This window comes from Nymphaea colorata, chromosome 3 (genome assembly GCF_008831285.2).
Source record: "Nymphaea colorata isolate Beijing-Zhang1983 chromosome 3, ASM883128v2, whole genome shotgun sequence".
NCBI lineage: Eukaryota > Viridiplantae > Streptophyta > Magnoliopsida > Nymphaeales > Nymphaeaceae > Nymphaea > Nymphaea colorata.
The window spans coordinates 26,986,809-27,005,095 of NC_045140.1; the positions used below are offsets into that span (position 1 = coordinate 26,986,809).

The 18,287-nt window shown below is 38.3% G+C and overlaps 2 protein-coding genes across 6 annotated transcripts; both read right to left on the reverse strand.

Annotated features, from left to right (window-relative positions):
• Nucleotides 1-1,343: 1,343 nt before the first annotated feature.
• Nucleotides 1,344-7,178, reverse strand: LOC116250246 (pseudouridine kinase). Of its 3 annotated transcripts, none has more exons than XM_031623816.2 (10): nt 7,033-7,178; nt 5,720-5,797; nt 5,455-5,592; nt 4,814-4,916; nt 4,680-4,727; nt 4,459-4,556; nt 4,269-4,383; nt 3,240-3,322; nt 2,579-3,140; nt 1,344-1,759 (listed from the first exon to the last, which is right to left on the reverse strand). In XM_031623816.2, exons 2-10 carry the CDS (start codon nt 5,795-5,797, stop codon nt 1,710-1,712), a joined length of 1,275 nt encoding a protein of 424 aa, XP_031479676.1. In that variant the 5' UTR covers nt 7,033-7,178; the 3' UTR covers nt 1,344-1,709. The 3 variants fall into 3 exon arrangements, with proteins under 3 accessions (XP_031479676.1, XP_031479677.1, XP_031479678.1); XM_031623817.2 differs by having other exon boundaries at nt 5,720-5,803; nt 7,033-7,147; XM_031623818.2 differs by lacking the exon at nt 7,033-7,178 and having other exon boundaries at nt 5,460-5,592.
• A 1,123-nt stretch (nt 7,179-8,301) lies between these two features.
• LOC116250300 (splicing factor U2af large subunit B-like) lies at nt 8,302-16,758 on the reverse strand. 3 transcript variants are annotated; one of them, XM_031623927.2, is made up of 13 exons: nt 16,465-16,758; nt 15,809-16,023; nt 15,357-15,470; nt 15,164-15,231; nt 14,453-14,523; nt 14,317-14,361; nt 14,172-14,231; nt 11,002-11,062; nt 10,780-10,892; nt 9,448-9,894; nt 9,017-9,152; nt 8,765-8,832; nt 8,302-8,620 (listed from the first exon to the last, which is right to left on the reverse strand). In XM_031623927.2, the coding sequence occupies exons 1-13, from the start codon at nt 16,582-16,584 to the stop codon at nt 8,483-8,485; spliced, it is 1,656 nt and encodes a 551-aa protein (XP_031479787.1). In that variant the 5' UTR covers nt 16,585-16,758; the 3' UTR covers nt 8,302-8,482. The 3 variants fall into 3 exon arrangements, with proteins under 3 accessions (XP_031479787.1, XP_049932721.1, XP_031479790.1); XM_050076764.1 differs by lacking the exons at nt 15,164-15,231; nt 15,357-15,470; nt 15,809-16,023; nt 16,465-16,758 and adding an exon at nt 14,615-14,816; XM_031623930.2 differs by lacking the exons at nt 14,172-14,231; nt 14,317-14,361; nt 14,453-14,523; ... (2 more) ...; nt 15,809-16,023; nt 16,465-16,758 and adding an exon at nt 11,961-12,724.
• Between the last annotated feature and the right edge of the window lie 1,529 nt (nt 16,759-18,287).

An 18,287-nucleotide genomic window follows, 5' to 3' on the forward strand; every position in this document is an offset into this window, starting at 1 on the left:
AATCTTATGTGGGTGAGTTTTATGCCGTCAGATGTCCATGGATGGCTAAAACATAAAAATCTATCACCAAAAAACAGTTGTTACATGAGTAATATCTACAATTTATGATGCAGCAATAGTTTATTGTGTCCTTAGCAACTATTCATGATGCTTTTAGCACAGATTTTTAATTTTTAATCACACAGCAGCACAGGGAAGCAAAAAAATTCTCCTCATATGGTGTAGTTTGAAAAGAGTCCAACATTGACTTGTGAGAACTGAGAACCTTACATCTATCCATGATTTTGAAGAATTTTAAAGAAACAATAGGCCATAAGTTGTCAAAATATGGTGATTTAAAGGTGGGTTGGGGGGGTGGGGGGGGCGAGGGGGTGGAGAGACCGTCGAATCTGCTGTTACTGTTCTCGACAGGGGGGGAAGCAAATCTAGAGATTGAAGTAAAAACAATAAGAAGTCAATTCATGTTAAACTAATCGTCTTTCTGTGAGCAACATTGTTATAATTCATAGAACACTTGAAGAGTGAGATTGCAAAGTTCCTTGTAGAATAAATGGATATCATTAATCAATTCATGTTAAACTAATCGTCTTTCTGTGAGCGACATGGTTATAATTCATAGAACAACTTAAAGAGTGAGATTGCAAAATTCCTTATTGAATAAATGGATATCATTACTCGAACCTACGGTAGATGAGTCTCTAGACTTCTTTTCCATTCCAAACGTACCCGGTACAGGATTGTATTAAGATTGAGTCAGCTTGCACAAATTTGGAACCAAAGACAACTGGGTGGTGGTGCATTTCAGAAATGGTTAAACAAATGAACTGGATGCATTAAATATGAACCAGACCATCCTTAAAAGGCACACTTGACATGGCTAAACACAGAATCATACTTTTAAATGGTGCTGCTTATCGGGCAGCCAGTTCATCCGCATTTAGCTGACATAGGACGGCTTAATGATGACCACACAAACTAAATGACGCACTATACCACGTCAAACTAACATCTTCGTTCCCTTTTCTTCTTTTCATTTTGGTGTAAATCTCCCTCCTGTATCAACTGCCTTTGGGGGTGCGGATAGCAGAACACAAAAAGCAAAAGAAGAGCAACTTCACTACAACCTTGTTTCTCAGAGTTGGACATCCTATTTTGAACCAATAGTTTGGAATAAGCTTATAGCAGCAGAAAAGAAGAGCAACTTCACTACAACCTTGTTTCTCAGAGTTGGACATCCTATTTTGAACCAATAGTTTGGAATAAGCTTATAGCAGCAGATTTAAACTTTGAGTGCAAAAATTGAACAAATCTACCAATGGCATCTAAATCCCATTAAGACGGTGTTACGAACGAGTAAGCAAATTTCCTTCATTGACCAAGGCATAAAATCCTTCCGGAAGCAATCCTTAGAATAACTTGATTTCAGGTACCAATTATTGTAATTGACTTTGTAAAAAAAAAGTCCAAAAAGAAACAAACTTCTGCAGAATAGGCAAATAATGAAGTGGAGATACCTTGATGCATGATACTTGGACGTAGATATGCCATAAGTAAGGGCAGGCCGGTAGGACACAAATGATCGACTAAACAGCCTACTGTAATGGTACCCATTCTTAATAACCATATCCAGTACAGCTGATGAAGTGGACACACCTCGTAAGTGAACTGTCCCCAGGAGGTAGGTACACGAATTCACATTCATTCCAAGCCTATGAAGTCGCGACCTCTTTAGCTGCAAGGATTGTGGTCTTCGCATCATCTATAGAGAAAGAGCATCAAGTATCACATCAGTAGCGGATAGCATGGTGCCAAGCAATGGTGTGATCAAACTTGAACCAACACATAAGAGATTACCTGCTGCCAAACATAAGGGAACAATATTGCACATGAACAAAGGGAACAATATTGCACATGAACAAGGATATACACTTCTATTTCCTACACAATTATTCTCCCATCAATGATGCTGATCCTCACCATGACAGTATTTTTCTTTTTGCTTCATTTTAATCCCAGGAGGCAAGGGTCACGACTTGGTGTCTACAATAGTATCGAAACCTAAACATTCACTAGAAGGAAAAAAAAACACAACCATTAGTTCTATATCTTGCTGCATCCGTTTGTCCCTCTTCAGCATAACTCTATGCATCACGAAATATCTAAACCACAGCACGAACATCCTACATTTCCACGACAGGACCTGCTTCAGCTCAACTTCACTGAAAAGCTAGCTTTTGCCAACCTATTTCCTTCCATGCCAACTTACAGAAAAGAGATTATGAGTTGGCTATAAACTGTGTGCTTTGCACCATAACATCCAAACCGTATAGCCACATGTATGGCTTCTGCACCTTCTAATTCAGTGCAGTCAAAATATTGGGATCCTGTCATTTCTTATGGCAACTACAGACATTATGCACATGATTTACTTTACCCATTGGACTAGCTACCGTGGGTCTACATATGGAACATGAAAGAGATAGATAGATAGATAGAGAGAGAGAGAGAGAGAGAGAGAGGCATCTTTTTGTATATATAAGATTTGTCTCAACCAGAGGATTAATTCACAGTGATCTACCTGCAACACTGACCAGGAAGAATTCCTGAGGAACATTCAGGTCTGTCATCACTGCTGCTTTAGCAGCTGCAATACCAACAGCAGTGCTCTTCAGAATATCCAGACCAGCACATAGAGATGCCAAAACACCACCAACCAAACAATCACCAGCACCTGTAAGTCTTACAACTGAAACAGGGAGAGCAGGGAAATGCAACATTTTTGGTGAGGTCCAGTCAATCATTTGTTCAACCTCATATAGACATTGACAACTGGAGGACATAATGTTGTACAAGGCACTACCAGTACCAGTACCCCTTTCATGCCTTACATGGCCTATATCATAATGAGGCAAATCCTTAAGACAAAGGAATGCACCATTTGATCCAAGAGTCAGAAGAATCACATCAATGCCCTTCTCTAGCAGCACACGGAGAGCTGGTTTCAGATTCTGCAAAAGAGTTTCAGCTGAATGTCTATACGTTGCACTCTCTCCAGTTTGGAATGAATATGTGGCATATCCAGAGGATACAGCATCTGCCATAGCAAGAAGCTCATCTTCATTTGGTGAAATGAACTGCACCTATACAGAGATTTTGGCACAAAAAATAGTACAATGGTTACAAGAATTTATATCACAGAAAGATGAAAATGGAAAGAATATATAAATGTGAATACTTACATAGTCAATAATAGTTTCAATTCTTTTTGATTTGCTCACCGATACAGGCTCAAACCATACTGGAGTATGGGATGCTTCAGCCACTGGAAAATGTAACAAAAAACAACACAAAGATAAAAATGGTACTTAACAGGAAAGGCATTACCTCGATCTGAAAAACAGAACTTCAAATAAATGAGGATTTCTTTACTAGGCCTTCACTCAGGAAAAACTTTCAAAAGAATAAATTGTATAATGAAGGGGGCAAATGCCCATTATCAACTAGTGAACTACTTTCATAATAAAGAAACTAAAATATTGGAAAATGCATCCTATTAGCATGTTTCTCTTCGCCAAAGCCACCATCATCGTCCCTATGACATTTTAGATGGTATGCCAAGAGTACACAATTACACATATGCATGCATGCATGTACCTGCTTTACAGGTCTCGATGCTCTATATGCTTCATGTGAGTATTCCACAAAGAGATAATGAGGTGTCCCAAAAGTGAGATTACTTCATTTTTCATCCTGAATTTAGTAGGCTTATTTTTCCCTTATGCTGCATTTCAAAGATTGGAATACAAATTTTTAAAAATTTTATGAGCTCCGGAAGGAGGTTTCCCAATGTCACCGAGTTGCTAGATCAATGAGAAAAGTGTAGAACATATTTATAAAATGATGACGGGACCAAATTTGTGAGAAATAATCAATAACAGAACCAGCCTTTCACTGCATGACAAACTTTATCCTGAAAATTGAAATACAAATTCTTAGTAATGATAGAAAAGCTGGTCAAGTCTGGATATGTCTGGAAAAAACCAGTATCTGTTGGCATGCTCTCTTTCCAAAAAACAATATCCTTCAAAACCTTGGTCGTTTTTGTTGAACTTATCACGATAAAGCAAAACAGTCTATGCACCCGAAATTTGACAAGACTTAACCATGAATCCTGTCAATCTTCCTGCAGGAATTCCCATCTTGCCAATTTGATTATCTATGTTTCAGACTGAAAATAAGTAACAATAAAGTTGATATATTGCACATACATTGACAAGCAGCTTTGAGTGAAAGAGGATTCAAATTTGCATCCACCATGACAACAGGTGCAGAACTTATATTCTTTTCGAATCTTGAGATCCATTCTGGCGTCAAAAACAGCTCCTGCATAAGGAATTCATTGTTTGTTGCATATTAGGACATCTTAATGACAGCAATTCATGCTTAAATAGGTCATACAAGGGCATCAACAGATGCAACTGCTGCAGCTATTTCCCCTTTAAGGTCAAATATGTTAGATACAACAGGAGTTGCAATGCCTTCGCATCTTAGAATGCCTGCATTTTTCAATTGGACAAAGAAAATTTGTCAAATAGAGATGATGAAGTTGCCTCAACCCTCAGGTTGAATAAGCAGAACACACCAAGGTTCCTCGTAAAAGATGAGAATCCAAGATTCACCTTCTGTAGAAAGGCCAAGGGATTTCCAGTGTTCCAACAACATATCTCCTACAGGACAGAAAATGCCAGTAACTGTTAGCAATCAAAATTACTCATCGTCAATGCAGGATTAGATTTGAACACAGAAAGATCACCTGCCACATCAGTTCCAACAATACTAATGATAAAAGGTTTACTTCCAAGTTTTGCCATACATTCAGCAACATTCCTTGCTACTCCACCTTTGACAAAACTAACCTGAAAAGAAGATATCTGCAGAAATCAGGTGCCATCAAAAATTTGATGGAAAACATAAAAAGGCACTCAATGACTGAACTGTCGAACTAATTGTGAACCAGTCTCAAAGAACTCTAGTACACTCCTCGCTTACATTAAAAGATAAGTGGACTTTCTGATTGCTAAATTTTTTGTGTTTCTTGAACTTTTTCATGGTTGCAGTGAATGCACTGATTAGTTTTTTTTTTTTCTAGTCATCTATGGTCAGAAAGATGTGATTTAACATAGGTTTCTCAAGATGTAGTAGCTTTTACATGTGGGTGTGTCAGTGTGTCCATGTGTGTGTGAGAGAGAGAAGGGGGAGAGGTCAATCATTGACTTATTCACAGGAAAGCAATTCAATTCTTCATGTTAAGATTTTCCACCAAAGATTTAAGCAACGATGTCAAGCCAACAGAACACTCTCTCAACAAATGCACAATCATGCTATTTAAGAGAGAAACATGCAGGAAGTAGCCTCTCCATTGCATAAAAGGACAAATGGCATTGGAAAAGCGACCTTGCCTGGGGTGGTAGTTCCGGCTCTGGCAGTAGAAGATGGGTTTGCATGAATATCAATAACCATTCCTCCAATAACCACAGGAGGTGAACCGGAGTTCAGATTTGAGAATTTCTGACGACTTCTACTTAGGAAGAACTGTTTGTAAACCAAAAGATTAAACAAAAAGAACACTTATGAAATAAGAATAGATCAGTATGAAGCTGTAACATGGACTGTTGAATTTCAACAAAAAGATAGAACTTATAGTAATTCCTAACCATACCTGATGAATTGAAGGTTCAACTTTTTGTCCATTAAGCAAGTGCTGGCACAAATGCTGTAGTCGTCTTTCAGCAGACATCTGTTTCTATTCAGTTGACCAGTATTAGACTTTCAGTACATAATGATGGTAGAGCACTTAAAATGCTTTTTTATATACCAGGAAGCAGAAAGCCACCCACATATTTGAAATTGATGTGCAGTGGGTATGTTGTGAAGAAACGGCACGGAGATATATGAGTAAAGCATGTGAGTCATTTATTTGTGGCATCGCATGATTAGTATGGCGTAGATATTGAGAACTCTGAAATTTTTTTCTTCTTGGCAAAGCCTCTTTCCTGACTTTAAATATCCATTCAGAAGTCCACCCAACATGCATGGCCACTCCCAAGTTTGGTTCAGCTGAGCTCTTTCTAACTCCTGAACATAAGCTTGCGAAGCTGAGCCATGAACAGCAGGTATTTATCACATCTCGAGTCACATAAACTTGTTGTACCATGCTTATTTTGCAAATAGATGAGCTTAATTTTCAATTTCTTTTCTAAACAGGTCGGTTCGAGTCTGAATCGATGAGGAGAGTTCAAGCTTTTGCTACTTATAATCTAGAAACGATGTATTCAGTTCAATCTCTTCATTGGCTCGAGCTAATCTACGTTCGTCGTAGAAATTAGTCAAGCTTGAACATGTCGTTCACCAGCCCTACACCCAGGTTTCACCTTGCAACAAGGGACTCCCGTGTAAGCTTCAAACTTGCAAATCCCACCAGGAGGGGCTTGGTTGGAGTGGCATGACCCCCACCCCCGGTCTTGTGAAACTTAAAAATTACTACCAACTTCGTCACATTAACAGTTTGCCACTATCATATGAGGTGAGTTCATGCATATCTGTTGCTGTAAAATTGTGAGCGTAAACTACAGATGATAACTATTCTACAACAGGCGCATCAATTTTTATTGAAAAACTAACTTCAAGGATTTACGATGCATGGAGAGGTTATGGCCCAAAAACATAATCGAGGGAACATGACCTTTTAAATTTTACTCATCTAAACTGAATTAACACAGAAAAAGAAGACTAACCTCTAATAACACAGCTAGGAGAAAATTTATAAAGAGATTATCCTCAATTTTCTCATGGCTTGACTAACTAAGTTTTCCCCTCACCGCGCGATTGTCTCCATAGTATTACTGACAATTTAATATGCATACTTTTCCCGACCTAAAATCAGAAATCAACCCGAAGAATAACAAATGGGTGTGTGCATGATGCTTTTGCGGGGTTGTGTGCATGTCACAGAGAGAGAAAGGCGGGCATTACCGTCGAGCTCCCGCGGTTCTTTCAGCCAAAGCTGAATGTCCAACCGGAATATGTGAGAAACGAGAAAAATGGCAACCCTCTTACCGTCCACGCGGAATAATGTTTCCCGGAGAAGACAAAAAATAAAACAAAAACAAAACGACAAGGCGGTGATTTCGTTGGATCCTTGCTAAATCCGGATCCGCTTAAATGGTATCTTGCCTAACCTTCCTATGTGTCTCTCTTTAGTTCGCACTCAGTCGCCTCAGCAAAATTATTTGATTCAAACCGGCGGCAATTCGCAAGCCCATCTGCCTCATACAACCTTCCTATTATCTTTGAATAATTTTCTTGTCACTAAAATATGTTTCACATGTTGTTTAAATGATTGTATTTGAAGTTCTTTGCCAATAATCCGTCACCAGATTTTTACTGCCCGAAATTTTAAATGGAACCGAGGAGTTCGTTCTTGCTTTGTCCACTGCCGTCATTTTGGTATCACTTGGTCCGTTTGGCGATAGTCATGCATTGTTATTATTATGTCTTGAAGGAAATTTATATTTATAAAATTTTATTATCTAAAATTTTAATGAAATTGAGGAGTTCATTCTTGCTTCGACCACGATCGTCATTTTGGCATCGGTTGATCCGCTTAGCAATAGCAATACAAATAAGCAGATTTATAAATGCGGTATCACTCTATTCTATTCTATAGACTTACTCATGCCATTTTCAAAAAGTTCCTCGTTATATTAAAAAAAAAAGGAAAAACGAATATAAGCCTCGCTATGGCCCGATTCTTCCTGTATCACCCAGAAAACCGATGCATCTAGATTGGCAACAATGATTCCACCACGTAGCGGTCTCGCCTCCGGTAAATATGAACGGCGCATTTCATATTTGGACAGCATGAAATGTTCCATGACATATCTGGCATATGATATTCTTCGCAGAAACAATAAGGACTTCATCCGGGCCGGTTGGGAGCTTTTGGCAACAGGAACACTGGTTTTATGAATTTGTCTTAAATATTGAAACAGATTCATATAGAACAATAGAAAAAAAAAGTTCATATGAATCCAACGTTGATATGAATCCATTCTTTGGGACAAATACAAACACCACACTTGGTATCTCCTTTTTCTCTCAAAGGTTTGTTTCGCTAATAATTCCTACCATCGACGCGCGCTCAAGTTTTCTGTTCTCGGGAACGACGACCACGATGGGCACGGGCGCCTCCGTCGGATGGGTCAGTACGGAAACATTGAAAGACTTAGTGGCAAGATAGGCTTGTGATGAAAACCAAATATATTAAAAAGGTAAATCAGATCAATTTTTTAACAATGCAACGAAAGAAAGTGCTCGAAAGAAAGAGTGGCAAAAGTTGCTTAGATATTACATTTTGACTCGCACTAATTCGGTAAAAGTTCACGCCTCCGATCTTCAGAGAACAAAAAAAAAGGCCAGCTTCCTACCCATCGTATTCCCCGATGGAGAACTTGTTCTCCGGGTAGAACACTGCAACTACTACGTTACCGCCAAATTTCCTCCCATTCAAGCTTGCTCGAGCTCGAGAAGCAGCATCTGTATCCGCATACTCCAAGAACACCTGAAAATTTTATCAGAAAAGACAGCAGTGTGATCAGTTGCTGACAAACGAAACTCCTCTCTTTATAAGAACCAAAAAGAGAACACGAAGTGAATCCGGCATGTCATATCATTATGCCCTTAAGAAAAAGCACTAATGTCTTACCTTTCCCACCCCTGGCCCTTGCTCTCCACCCGGCCCAGGCCGCGGGATCACAACATTTACCAAGTTCCCTGCCAAGACAAAAAGTATAAACATAGTTGCAACCAACTCCTAGGATACAATAAACGTGTAAAGAAATTCCAAAGATGGTCATGCTGTTGCACGGATCTTATTCAAACAAGTTCACCAAACAATGAAGGCCACCTAGTGTAAAAAAATAAATTTAGTACTGAGAAATTAAAATGTTGGGAATACCATATTTCCCTCCTTCCCCTCTCATATCCTCCAATATGTCTTCATATTCCTCGTCGTCCTTCAACTCATCCACAGTTAAAACTTGCGTCAAGCATATCACCTTAGTAGGAAGAGCACCTCCTTGAAATACAAGCCTCTGAAAAAAAAAAAAAAAGTATATACTCAATTAATTAATTTTGAAAAAAATACAGCCTATGCAAAAGTATTTCCTACTATCTATCTTATAGAAACAAAAGACTCTTCAGCAGTTCTTTCTTGTTCACTTGTATCTTTCTGTAGATTTTTTAGAGTGATCAAGGACTAGGACTCAAGAGACCCTCCGCTGGAAAACAGGGAGACAGATGTGCGCATATGTGCCGCTCGTGCACGTTTTTATGTGTGTGTCGGTACATTTATATATATATATATATAGACATGCTTGCCTGCCCTACCTGCAACGCGACTTGCTGTTGTGCCTGTAACAACACACTCTCTTGCTCAGGCCTAGGTTGAGTGGTTCCCTGATTTGCACGCCTAACCGTGAGAGTTTTATCTCCCATCTTAATGCCGTTAAGAGCAGCACATGCTATATCAGTAACATTTAGATCCTGATATACACAGAAAGCATAGCCTTTTGAATTTCCAGTTTCACGATCCTTGACAAGGTCAAACCCACGGAGAGGCCCAAAAGACTCAAGCAACTCCCTTATTTGTGCTTCTGTAAAGTAATAGGGAAGCCCACCAACAAAAATTCGATCAGGGCCCTCTAGCCCACCAGCAGAACCAGGTGTCAGCCCAACAGCAGCCAAATTTAAATTTGGATTAGGTTGGCTTGGACCAAGTGCTGCAGCCAAAGAAGGATTATAATCACTTGGCCTCCTTACTTTGACAGGTGCTCCCTGCAGAACAATACAAAGGTATCATAGATCAGCAACCAGTTACTTGTGGCACCAAAAAGGACAGAAATTGAAAAAGAAAAACAAAGAATGTCATGAAATAATCAAGAAATTGGAAAAATAAGAAAAAAGTTGAACCTAGCACATGCAAGCTTACGTGCAAACCAAACATAGAAGATATGAAACAAATAGTGGTCTATATATATATGTGTGTGTGTGTGTGTGTGTGTGGACAATTCAATCCTGCCAGACGGCAGATCGTTAAAATTTAAAGATTTGTTGGTAAAAAACAGTGACAACAATTTATTGGTGCAGCAAATTGTTTAAGGTCACTTGAAAACAACAAGCAAAAAGTTCTGGCCAGATGGGTAACACAATGATTATAAAGGCCAAATTGGTACACGTTTAGGGGTGATGTCTCATTAAGAGATTGCATTTTTGTTTTGGGGTTTATGCTGGCCAATTTACTGCCTTTTGAGATTAAACTTTTAAAGTGACGGATGAATTTCCAGATACCCCACTTGGCAGGGGGTGAATTACAATGCCTTGGTAGCCTTAATCATCACCAGTGTTAATGGGCGCACTGAAAATCCCCTAGAATCCAATGACTAAAAGCTCCCTTTAGGAAAATCTGAACCCAATAAAATCTTACTTTATAAAGAGAGATTTATTCCCATGTCTCATTTTTGGACAGGTTTAAAGATCATTAGGATTCTGGTGCAACATAATAAATATCATATCTCTAAGTAAAATGCTTTGCATCCTCTATATTAACATTTCCAGTTAATCTTAATAAAAGGTAAGAATTTACAAAGTACAACTATTTATTCAAAGCATAATTGTTAAACCAAACTGCAGAAATTGTGCTCAAAAGAGAAAATGTCATACCTCAAAAATTATGCCATCTAATGCCATAGCATTACTGGCTTCCTCAACAGATCTCATTTCCACAAAGGCAAATTTCTTTTCATGGTTTATGTACACATTGACAACTGCATCACCTGAAATGTCCAAGATTATGCAAGTCAATGCCTTCTCGAGAAGTATCAGAAAAAACAATTAATCATAGATGAATAAAGAGATGAATAAAATGGGCACTCATTGAAATACCTGGTCCAGCAGTATTCCCTCCAATAGCAGCCATAACTTGGCTAAAAAAGGTAGCTACAGACTGAAAAAAGCAAAAAAAATGAAAAGCATCAGCCAACCCATAAAAGAATTCAAGAACAAGGCCAATAAGAAAAGAAATTAGAAGGCCATGTCTACTTGTCTATTCTTGCAAACAAAATATTATGCAACCCACTGCCATTGAGCAGTACCCACCAGATAATATCTGCCAATTCCTTATATTTAAAATGCTGACACTATACATGAAGCATCAAGCACTTGATTCCAATGGTATTCAGACAAAATTTTGAAGTACAAAACAATTGTCCAAGTCAGACGAGGAAGCTTGCTATTGGTTCTGGACATTTCTGGATAGCGAATGCTAGACTTCTAGACTGTCCAGGCAACAAAAAGGATAGCTGATATTGGGATACATTTCACTGAGTGCACTTTGAATATACTAAATTGAAGCCTCAGAAGAAAAAACGAAATTTACTAGATCAGATACATTGCCTTATGACAAGTTGAAACTCCATATGGAACACCTTATGCACACCAGCAAATGGACCCCATGTGAAGCACCAACAAACACCCATTTACCATAAGAAATTATGCTCTGTCTCTCATGTTTTATCCTGCTATTTTGAAAGAAAAATCTTATAGTTCGACCCTCCCCCAAAGGCAGCAAAATTTCTTAAAGTACTACCTCTAGAAGCCAACAAGAAAAATTATGCAACAAAAATTTTCTTTATCAGGAGTTGAAGCTTCCATGGTTTATGAAATAGACATTGAAATTTAAAATGCAGCCCCTGAGAGCCTCATAATTTTCGCAATAGTTTGCCTTGACCTACAGAAAACCTTCACAAAGGGAGTTGCCTCATAATTTTGGGAACAGCTTGACTTAAACTACAAAAACTATGCACAGAAGGGAGATGTAAGTCTTCCTTTGTGGCAGGAACAACCTTCCTACAAGAATTCCAAAAATAGTTGTTGATATGAGTGCTTTCCACTAGGTGCGTCTGTATGAATGACACTCCCATTCAAGCATCAAAGAAAGATGATTTGAGCCATCGGAGTGATGCTACCTATACCAACACTCAAGAGAGATGCCAATTAGTCCAATAGTTCATTCCTGAAGAAATTAATCACTTAAATGAGATACTCAAAGTGAAAACTAGATCAGCAAGGGAAAACAAATACCACGTAATATCTAACCTACTAATACCTCAACAAAGTAACTTCCGAACCACCATAACCTAAAGCAATATGGTCAAAAGTCTTATTAATGTCCTGAGGCTTTTACGTGTGAGGTTTTTCATGAGTACCAACGAAAAAATCTGCTTCTCTCAGAAGAATCTAGTGTGCATGTGTGTGTGTGATATATATATGAAATAAAAAATTTACAACATTATAAATTGTCTACTAATTTTCTTAGATAACGCTGATAAAATTTAGTTATTAAAATATTAAAAAAAGCAAAAGAAAAAATAAAAATATATACAAACTTCTTTACAAAAAGAATCTCATACTATGTCGCATGGGTGTGGGGTGCGGATGCAGATGTAGGATGCGGCAAGTTCCAAAAAAAAAAAAGTTGGGTGCGAATACGGCGAAGACACACACACACACACACATATATATATATAATCTGTCATATAAGTGATTTTATTTTTCCATATTTTTTAATTTGTTTATCAAGGTTACCTTAATCTCATGCAAAAATCAAAGTTCTATTAAATAAAATAATAAAAGAATAAGAGGCCTGATCCCTCTCCTTAAAAGAGGATAATCATTAGTCAACAGTCTCATTGGTCCTTTAAAATAGATGACCAGGCTTGTGTAACCTTCATTAAAGAATTTAAAATATAGACTGACACAACTTGACGTCCTTTGAAAAGCATTTCAAGTTTTTTATCCTTTGAGAAGGACTCTCTCCCTTAAGAGAGAGAGAGAGAGAGAGAGGGAAAAGAGAAAGTGAGAGAAATAAGAGGGATAAAGGGCCAAGGAGAGAGAGAAGAGGGAAAATACGGGAGGAGAGAAAAAAGAAAGGAACAAGAGCAGAAAAGAGGACGTGCAGTCAGCAGCACCCAACTCGGCCCATGTCAAGAGCACTCGCACCCGTGCCGAGTGGGGTACATCACCATTTTTGAGGCACTGTGAGACATAGAACTCATGACATTGTCAATTTGGCAATGTTTCAAAATTATCACGTTAAGCCTCTGCATTTTTAGCTTCTCTTTGTCATTTTATCGCAACATTGTGAAAATGCCGCTGACATTCGACAACAATAGGTCAAACCACCTTTCTCGCTACAGCTGAGTTACTAGGTTGGACACCTAAGAACAACATAAAAATTCTTCTTTTTTTGGGTCTATGTGTCGGTTGATTCCTTTCCTTTTATTTTTTTTTTTCTTTTTCCTTTTTTCCCAATGTAAAGTAGGATCCATTAGTTGCACCTGGGGTCAATCTAGGCCCTGACCATCTGTTTTCAAGAAGGAGGGAGCAATCAACACTTCCGGACTGTCTAGAACTAGAGAGAAACATTCATGATGCAAGTGAGATAAATTAGCTAAATTTAAGGTGAAAGCTCATGCAGGCAGGAAACAATGGTATGAACACTACAGCAAAATGAAATTAATGGAAGAAAATGAAACAGGACATGTACGGTGCCTACATAGGAGGATATCATTATTCAGCATACAATTATGATTTTCTACAAAAAAAAAATGAAATGTAAGTAATGAAATCGTTATCCGTGGACAATGGTACACAGGCAATTTACAAATTCTTAAAGAACACCATTATACACCAGCATTGAAATCATCTTTCTGCGAATATTTGCTATACCATTCACTACTTTTCGCAAACAAAGTAGCCCTCATGTCTATGGGGATTGTTATGTACCCAAGGAAGTCCATAGATTGTGAGGCAAACAGCCAATTACAAGTGAAGCCAAATTAATTAAAGAGAAGGGGTTCCTATAAAACAAAGAAATGTGTGGATCAGCTGCGACTGCCAGCCTTGCCATAACTTACATAAACCAGCAATCTTAAGGCATTAAGAAGATCGATTTGATAAGCACTTAATTGATAAACAACACAAGGAAAGGAATCGGTTGAGGTAATCCCCATCAATGACAAAAGCAAGAAGAATGAAAAGATAAAACATATAACCTGCTCATTGGCTGTAGGAGAAAGCCCTCCAACGTACACCCGTCTAGCATGTCGAGTAGCCTGACAAGATCAAAAGTGTTACCCTTGTAAACCTTGTTACCACAAATTAAAGGGGGAAAAGGTTAAATGAACAAGTACAACACACCTGCTGTGTCATTGCTTGGACTGGCATTATTGGGAGGGCTCCAAACTGGAAAAAGCAAGCAGGGAAAAGATGATATAGTACTAACCTAACACAATTGAGAACACCTTCATGCTTCAGGTGGATAAAAAGAAGGTACCTGTCCAGTTCCCACAGGGAACATGTTCGGAAACATCCCTGGGACAGGTTGCGTCGCTCCAGCTACTTGCCCTGGATGTTAATGAGAAATCACAATTTACAATCAAAAAGCGGAAGTATTAATCTTATATGAAAAGCAGCCGAGCAATACTCAGTGAGTCACCTTCATATGTGCTCATACGAGATACGTCCTAGCTGATATGCCTTTCATAAGAAAACGTATACAAAACAAAAGAAATACATTATTTTTAAGTACTGAAAGAAATATTCGTAAAACTACCAAAAACAGCAATGGTTGCTGGTTGAAGACGAACAAGATCCATCAAACCGGTGCAGTGAACCTCCTTGAACATTAAGGCTACAGTAGTCGGCTCACACCCATTGGCACCACAGTGGGACAAGTAACCCAATATTGCCTTCTCACAACAACATACAGACACAAACAAACAAACAACCACCAAAAACAAGAAAACAACCAAAAGGGCTCTCAGTTTCTGAATAAATTCACCAAGAAAAATTACAAGAAAAAAACATATACCTAATATAGAAATACATTATGAGTTTATGCTCCTATCATGTAACAAACATAATGCGTAAAGAAAAAAATATAGCATGTCTACAGGACAGCATGCAGAACTGACATGAAGTTACTAGCTAAACAAAAGGAATAATCAAGTTACTGCTAAATGAACTTATAAAGAAAAATACAGACCTGGCATGGCTGCTCCAGGAATTATTGTTGCTGCTGGAGGACCCATATCAAACCCACTAATGCGTTTGCTGCAGGCATAAATAAGAATACAGAATGAAGGTCCACATTATAAGAAAAATTAACAGAAATTGCAAAGCAAGAGTATGCAATACTTTACTTGTCAAACATTAGCAAAACATTCGCCTATCCTTACCTCTTTGAACGTGAACGAGATCTGGACCTTGATCTATGCTCAGATTTACTCCTAGAAGGAGACTTAGACCTATGCCTGTGTCTTCCTTCTTTTTCACGATCATAATCCCTATGCCTGCAGTTAACAATCACAAACAAATACTTAGAAACCTAAAATGGAAAACATGGAGAGAAACGAAGGTCCGTTCAGTATTTTTCCTAGCACTTCCACTTCCCAATTTTCAACGTTAGTCACTCTCTACAGCTCATAACTTACTTATTTCAGTTTGCAAAACCTTATGTACACTTCAATTTAGAAACGAAACAAATAATATAGCGCAAGATACTTTTACTGAGATTAGAAATACATATGTGAGTTTAGAGTCTTCCAGCCCACGGTAAACACTTCAAATCATAAGCACACTGTAATACGTTAAGGCCCTTAGACAAAAGTAGTAGCTCCTTAGTCCTTACCTGTCAGAGTCGCGGCTTCTCTGAAAATCGTAGTCATCTCCCCTATCACGGTCCCTCTCCCTCCTCTCATTGCGATCCTTGTGGCGATCGCGGTGGTGTCTATCGCGATCTCTGTCCCTGTCTCTGTCCCTATCCCTGTCCTTGTTGTCCCTATCTCTCTCCCGCTCCCTATCTCTACCTTTCACAGAATCTCGGTCATATTCACGAGAGGCAGACTGCAACGGACAAACCATATCATTCAGAAGGGCTTCAATACACAACAAATCCAATTAGACAAAAGAACAAAAAAAAAAGATAAGAAAAGGGGAAAAATCAACTTCGATAAACACAAAATAATGGCGCTGCAAGCAGAGAACAACTAAATCCGTTACAGAACAACGTCTAAAAAGCATCTAAATAAATTTGGCTAATCAATTCAACCCACTCACAGGAAATCATTTTCGCATGCAAGAACCGACATAAGAGTCTCCAACATGTAAACCAGAAGCTAAGAAACGGATGTAATCGGAAAAACTCGTAATAAACGCCAGGACGGAGCCGCAACCCACGAGAGTTTGCACAGTCTCTCTCGAATTGGGCAACACTTCAATTGATGATCAAGAACGTATAGAAAAAGAGAGAGAGACATATATATAAAAACAAAGAAAGGGAGGTGCCTGGGTTTTGTGATCGCCATAATCCTCATATCCTCCACCTCCCCCTCCTCCTCGATGGGGAGAAGAGTAATCGTTGTACCCGTCGCCGTTCCCCTCGTACCTCCTGTCGTAGTCAGGCATATTGCTCCGCCTTCTCTAGGGTTTGATCCTCGGAGCCGACGGAAAATTTTGGGGGTTTTGATTTTCGCTCCCCCACCCAGCTTTCCTGCTAGGGCTTGGACGGAAGAAGGAAGAACTCGAAGGAAAGGGGCGAAGCGAACAACGGGGAAGCACGAGGAAGTAGGGGGGGGCGCTTCCGGACCAACGTATTTTTATAATGACTCGGTCCTCTGTCAACGCGCCTTTTGGCCTCTGGGTTCGCTCTCACTGGTAAATATGTAGCTGGGTTCGAACCCAATCTGATGACCTCACTTGTTCTTGACGTTCCGAGGTCAGACCTTCCCTTCTCAAGTGAATTTAAAAATAACGGGTTCTAAAATAGACATCAAATGTTGTTAAATTCGATTTCTAATGTGAATTAAAATAACGGGTTCTAAATTAAACATAAATCTTGGTAAATGCAATGAGCTTAGCGAAGCTGAGCTCATGAAGAAACGCAAAGCACTTTTATGATATCCATAAAATAATGTCAAAAATAAAAAAATAAATTATTAAAATAACAAATACACAATATCAAATACAAAATAGCATATTTAACTAGTGTTTATAATTGTTCCTAGCTCACATACAACTCGTCGTCAGCAATTATCTAGTACACTATACAACAGAAAATCACATGCATTCAAGCAAGTGAATACATAATCGACCAAAGTTAAATAAAAAAGAAAACTATAAGGAGTACAATTCTTTTTATAGTTGACTTATTTGACACACCATAGTATGAAGTGCTGAAAATTAGAAATCTCACAACAAGAAAGGAAGTATTGTTTGTTAAAAGCAGCAATGCCAAGAAAAAAAAAATTATTTAATAGTATGTTAGCAAAAAAAAAATGAAGGTAGGACTACACATGTGCTTGAGTCAAGCTCCAGCTGACTGAAAAAACTTTTGTCGACCTCCACATAACAAGCTCAAGCTCGACTTGACGATACAACGTAAAGCTGAAGCTCGACTCACTTTAACTTGTTTCTTTTAGTTTGTTTACTTCATTGACTCGTTTAGATGTTACTCGTCTAACCAATCTCTCCTTAAGCATAATCGAGCCAAGTAGATTTTAAACGAGTCAAGCTCTTACAACTCGATTCGTTTTAACATTTCAAATGAGCAAGTTTTAGTCAAACTCTAGTTGGTTAGATTAGTTGTGTAATTTAAAAAAGCATGTATTTTGTAGTCATTTTACTTGTTGTTATTTCATTTTTCTCTTATCAAAAACTTGTCATTTTTAATGTGAACTATGGGTACTTTTGTTATTAATCATATTGATGCATGAAATTTCGTGAACCAGTATGACTCATATAACCAGCATTGAAAGTACACTACTACAAGCATGGCAACCAAACACTCTAAAAACTCAGTTTGAAGAGTGGTTCAAATTCGGATTTCAAGATTCTCAAAATGTAAAATCCATAGATTTAAGATCAATTCATCGCCTTCGTATTTTAGAATTCTTCTATTGACTATTTAAGATAACTAATGTCTCTCTCTCACACTCACACAGTTTTTCAAATGATAAAACAGCATGGACATAGTAGCCCGAACAAGAGCCTACAAGATCTTTCTAGTAAAGGTAGTGTGCACTATTATGCGTGCACAGTTTATGTGTGTAGGTAGTAAAAGAAGATGGATGTTTTTGTAATTAAAAAAAAAAAAAAACATGTCCATTGTA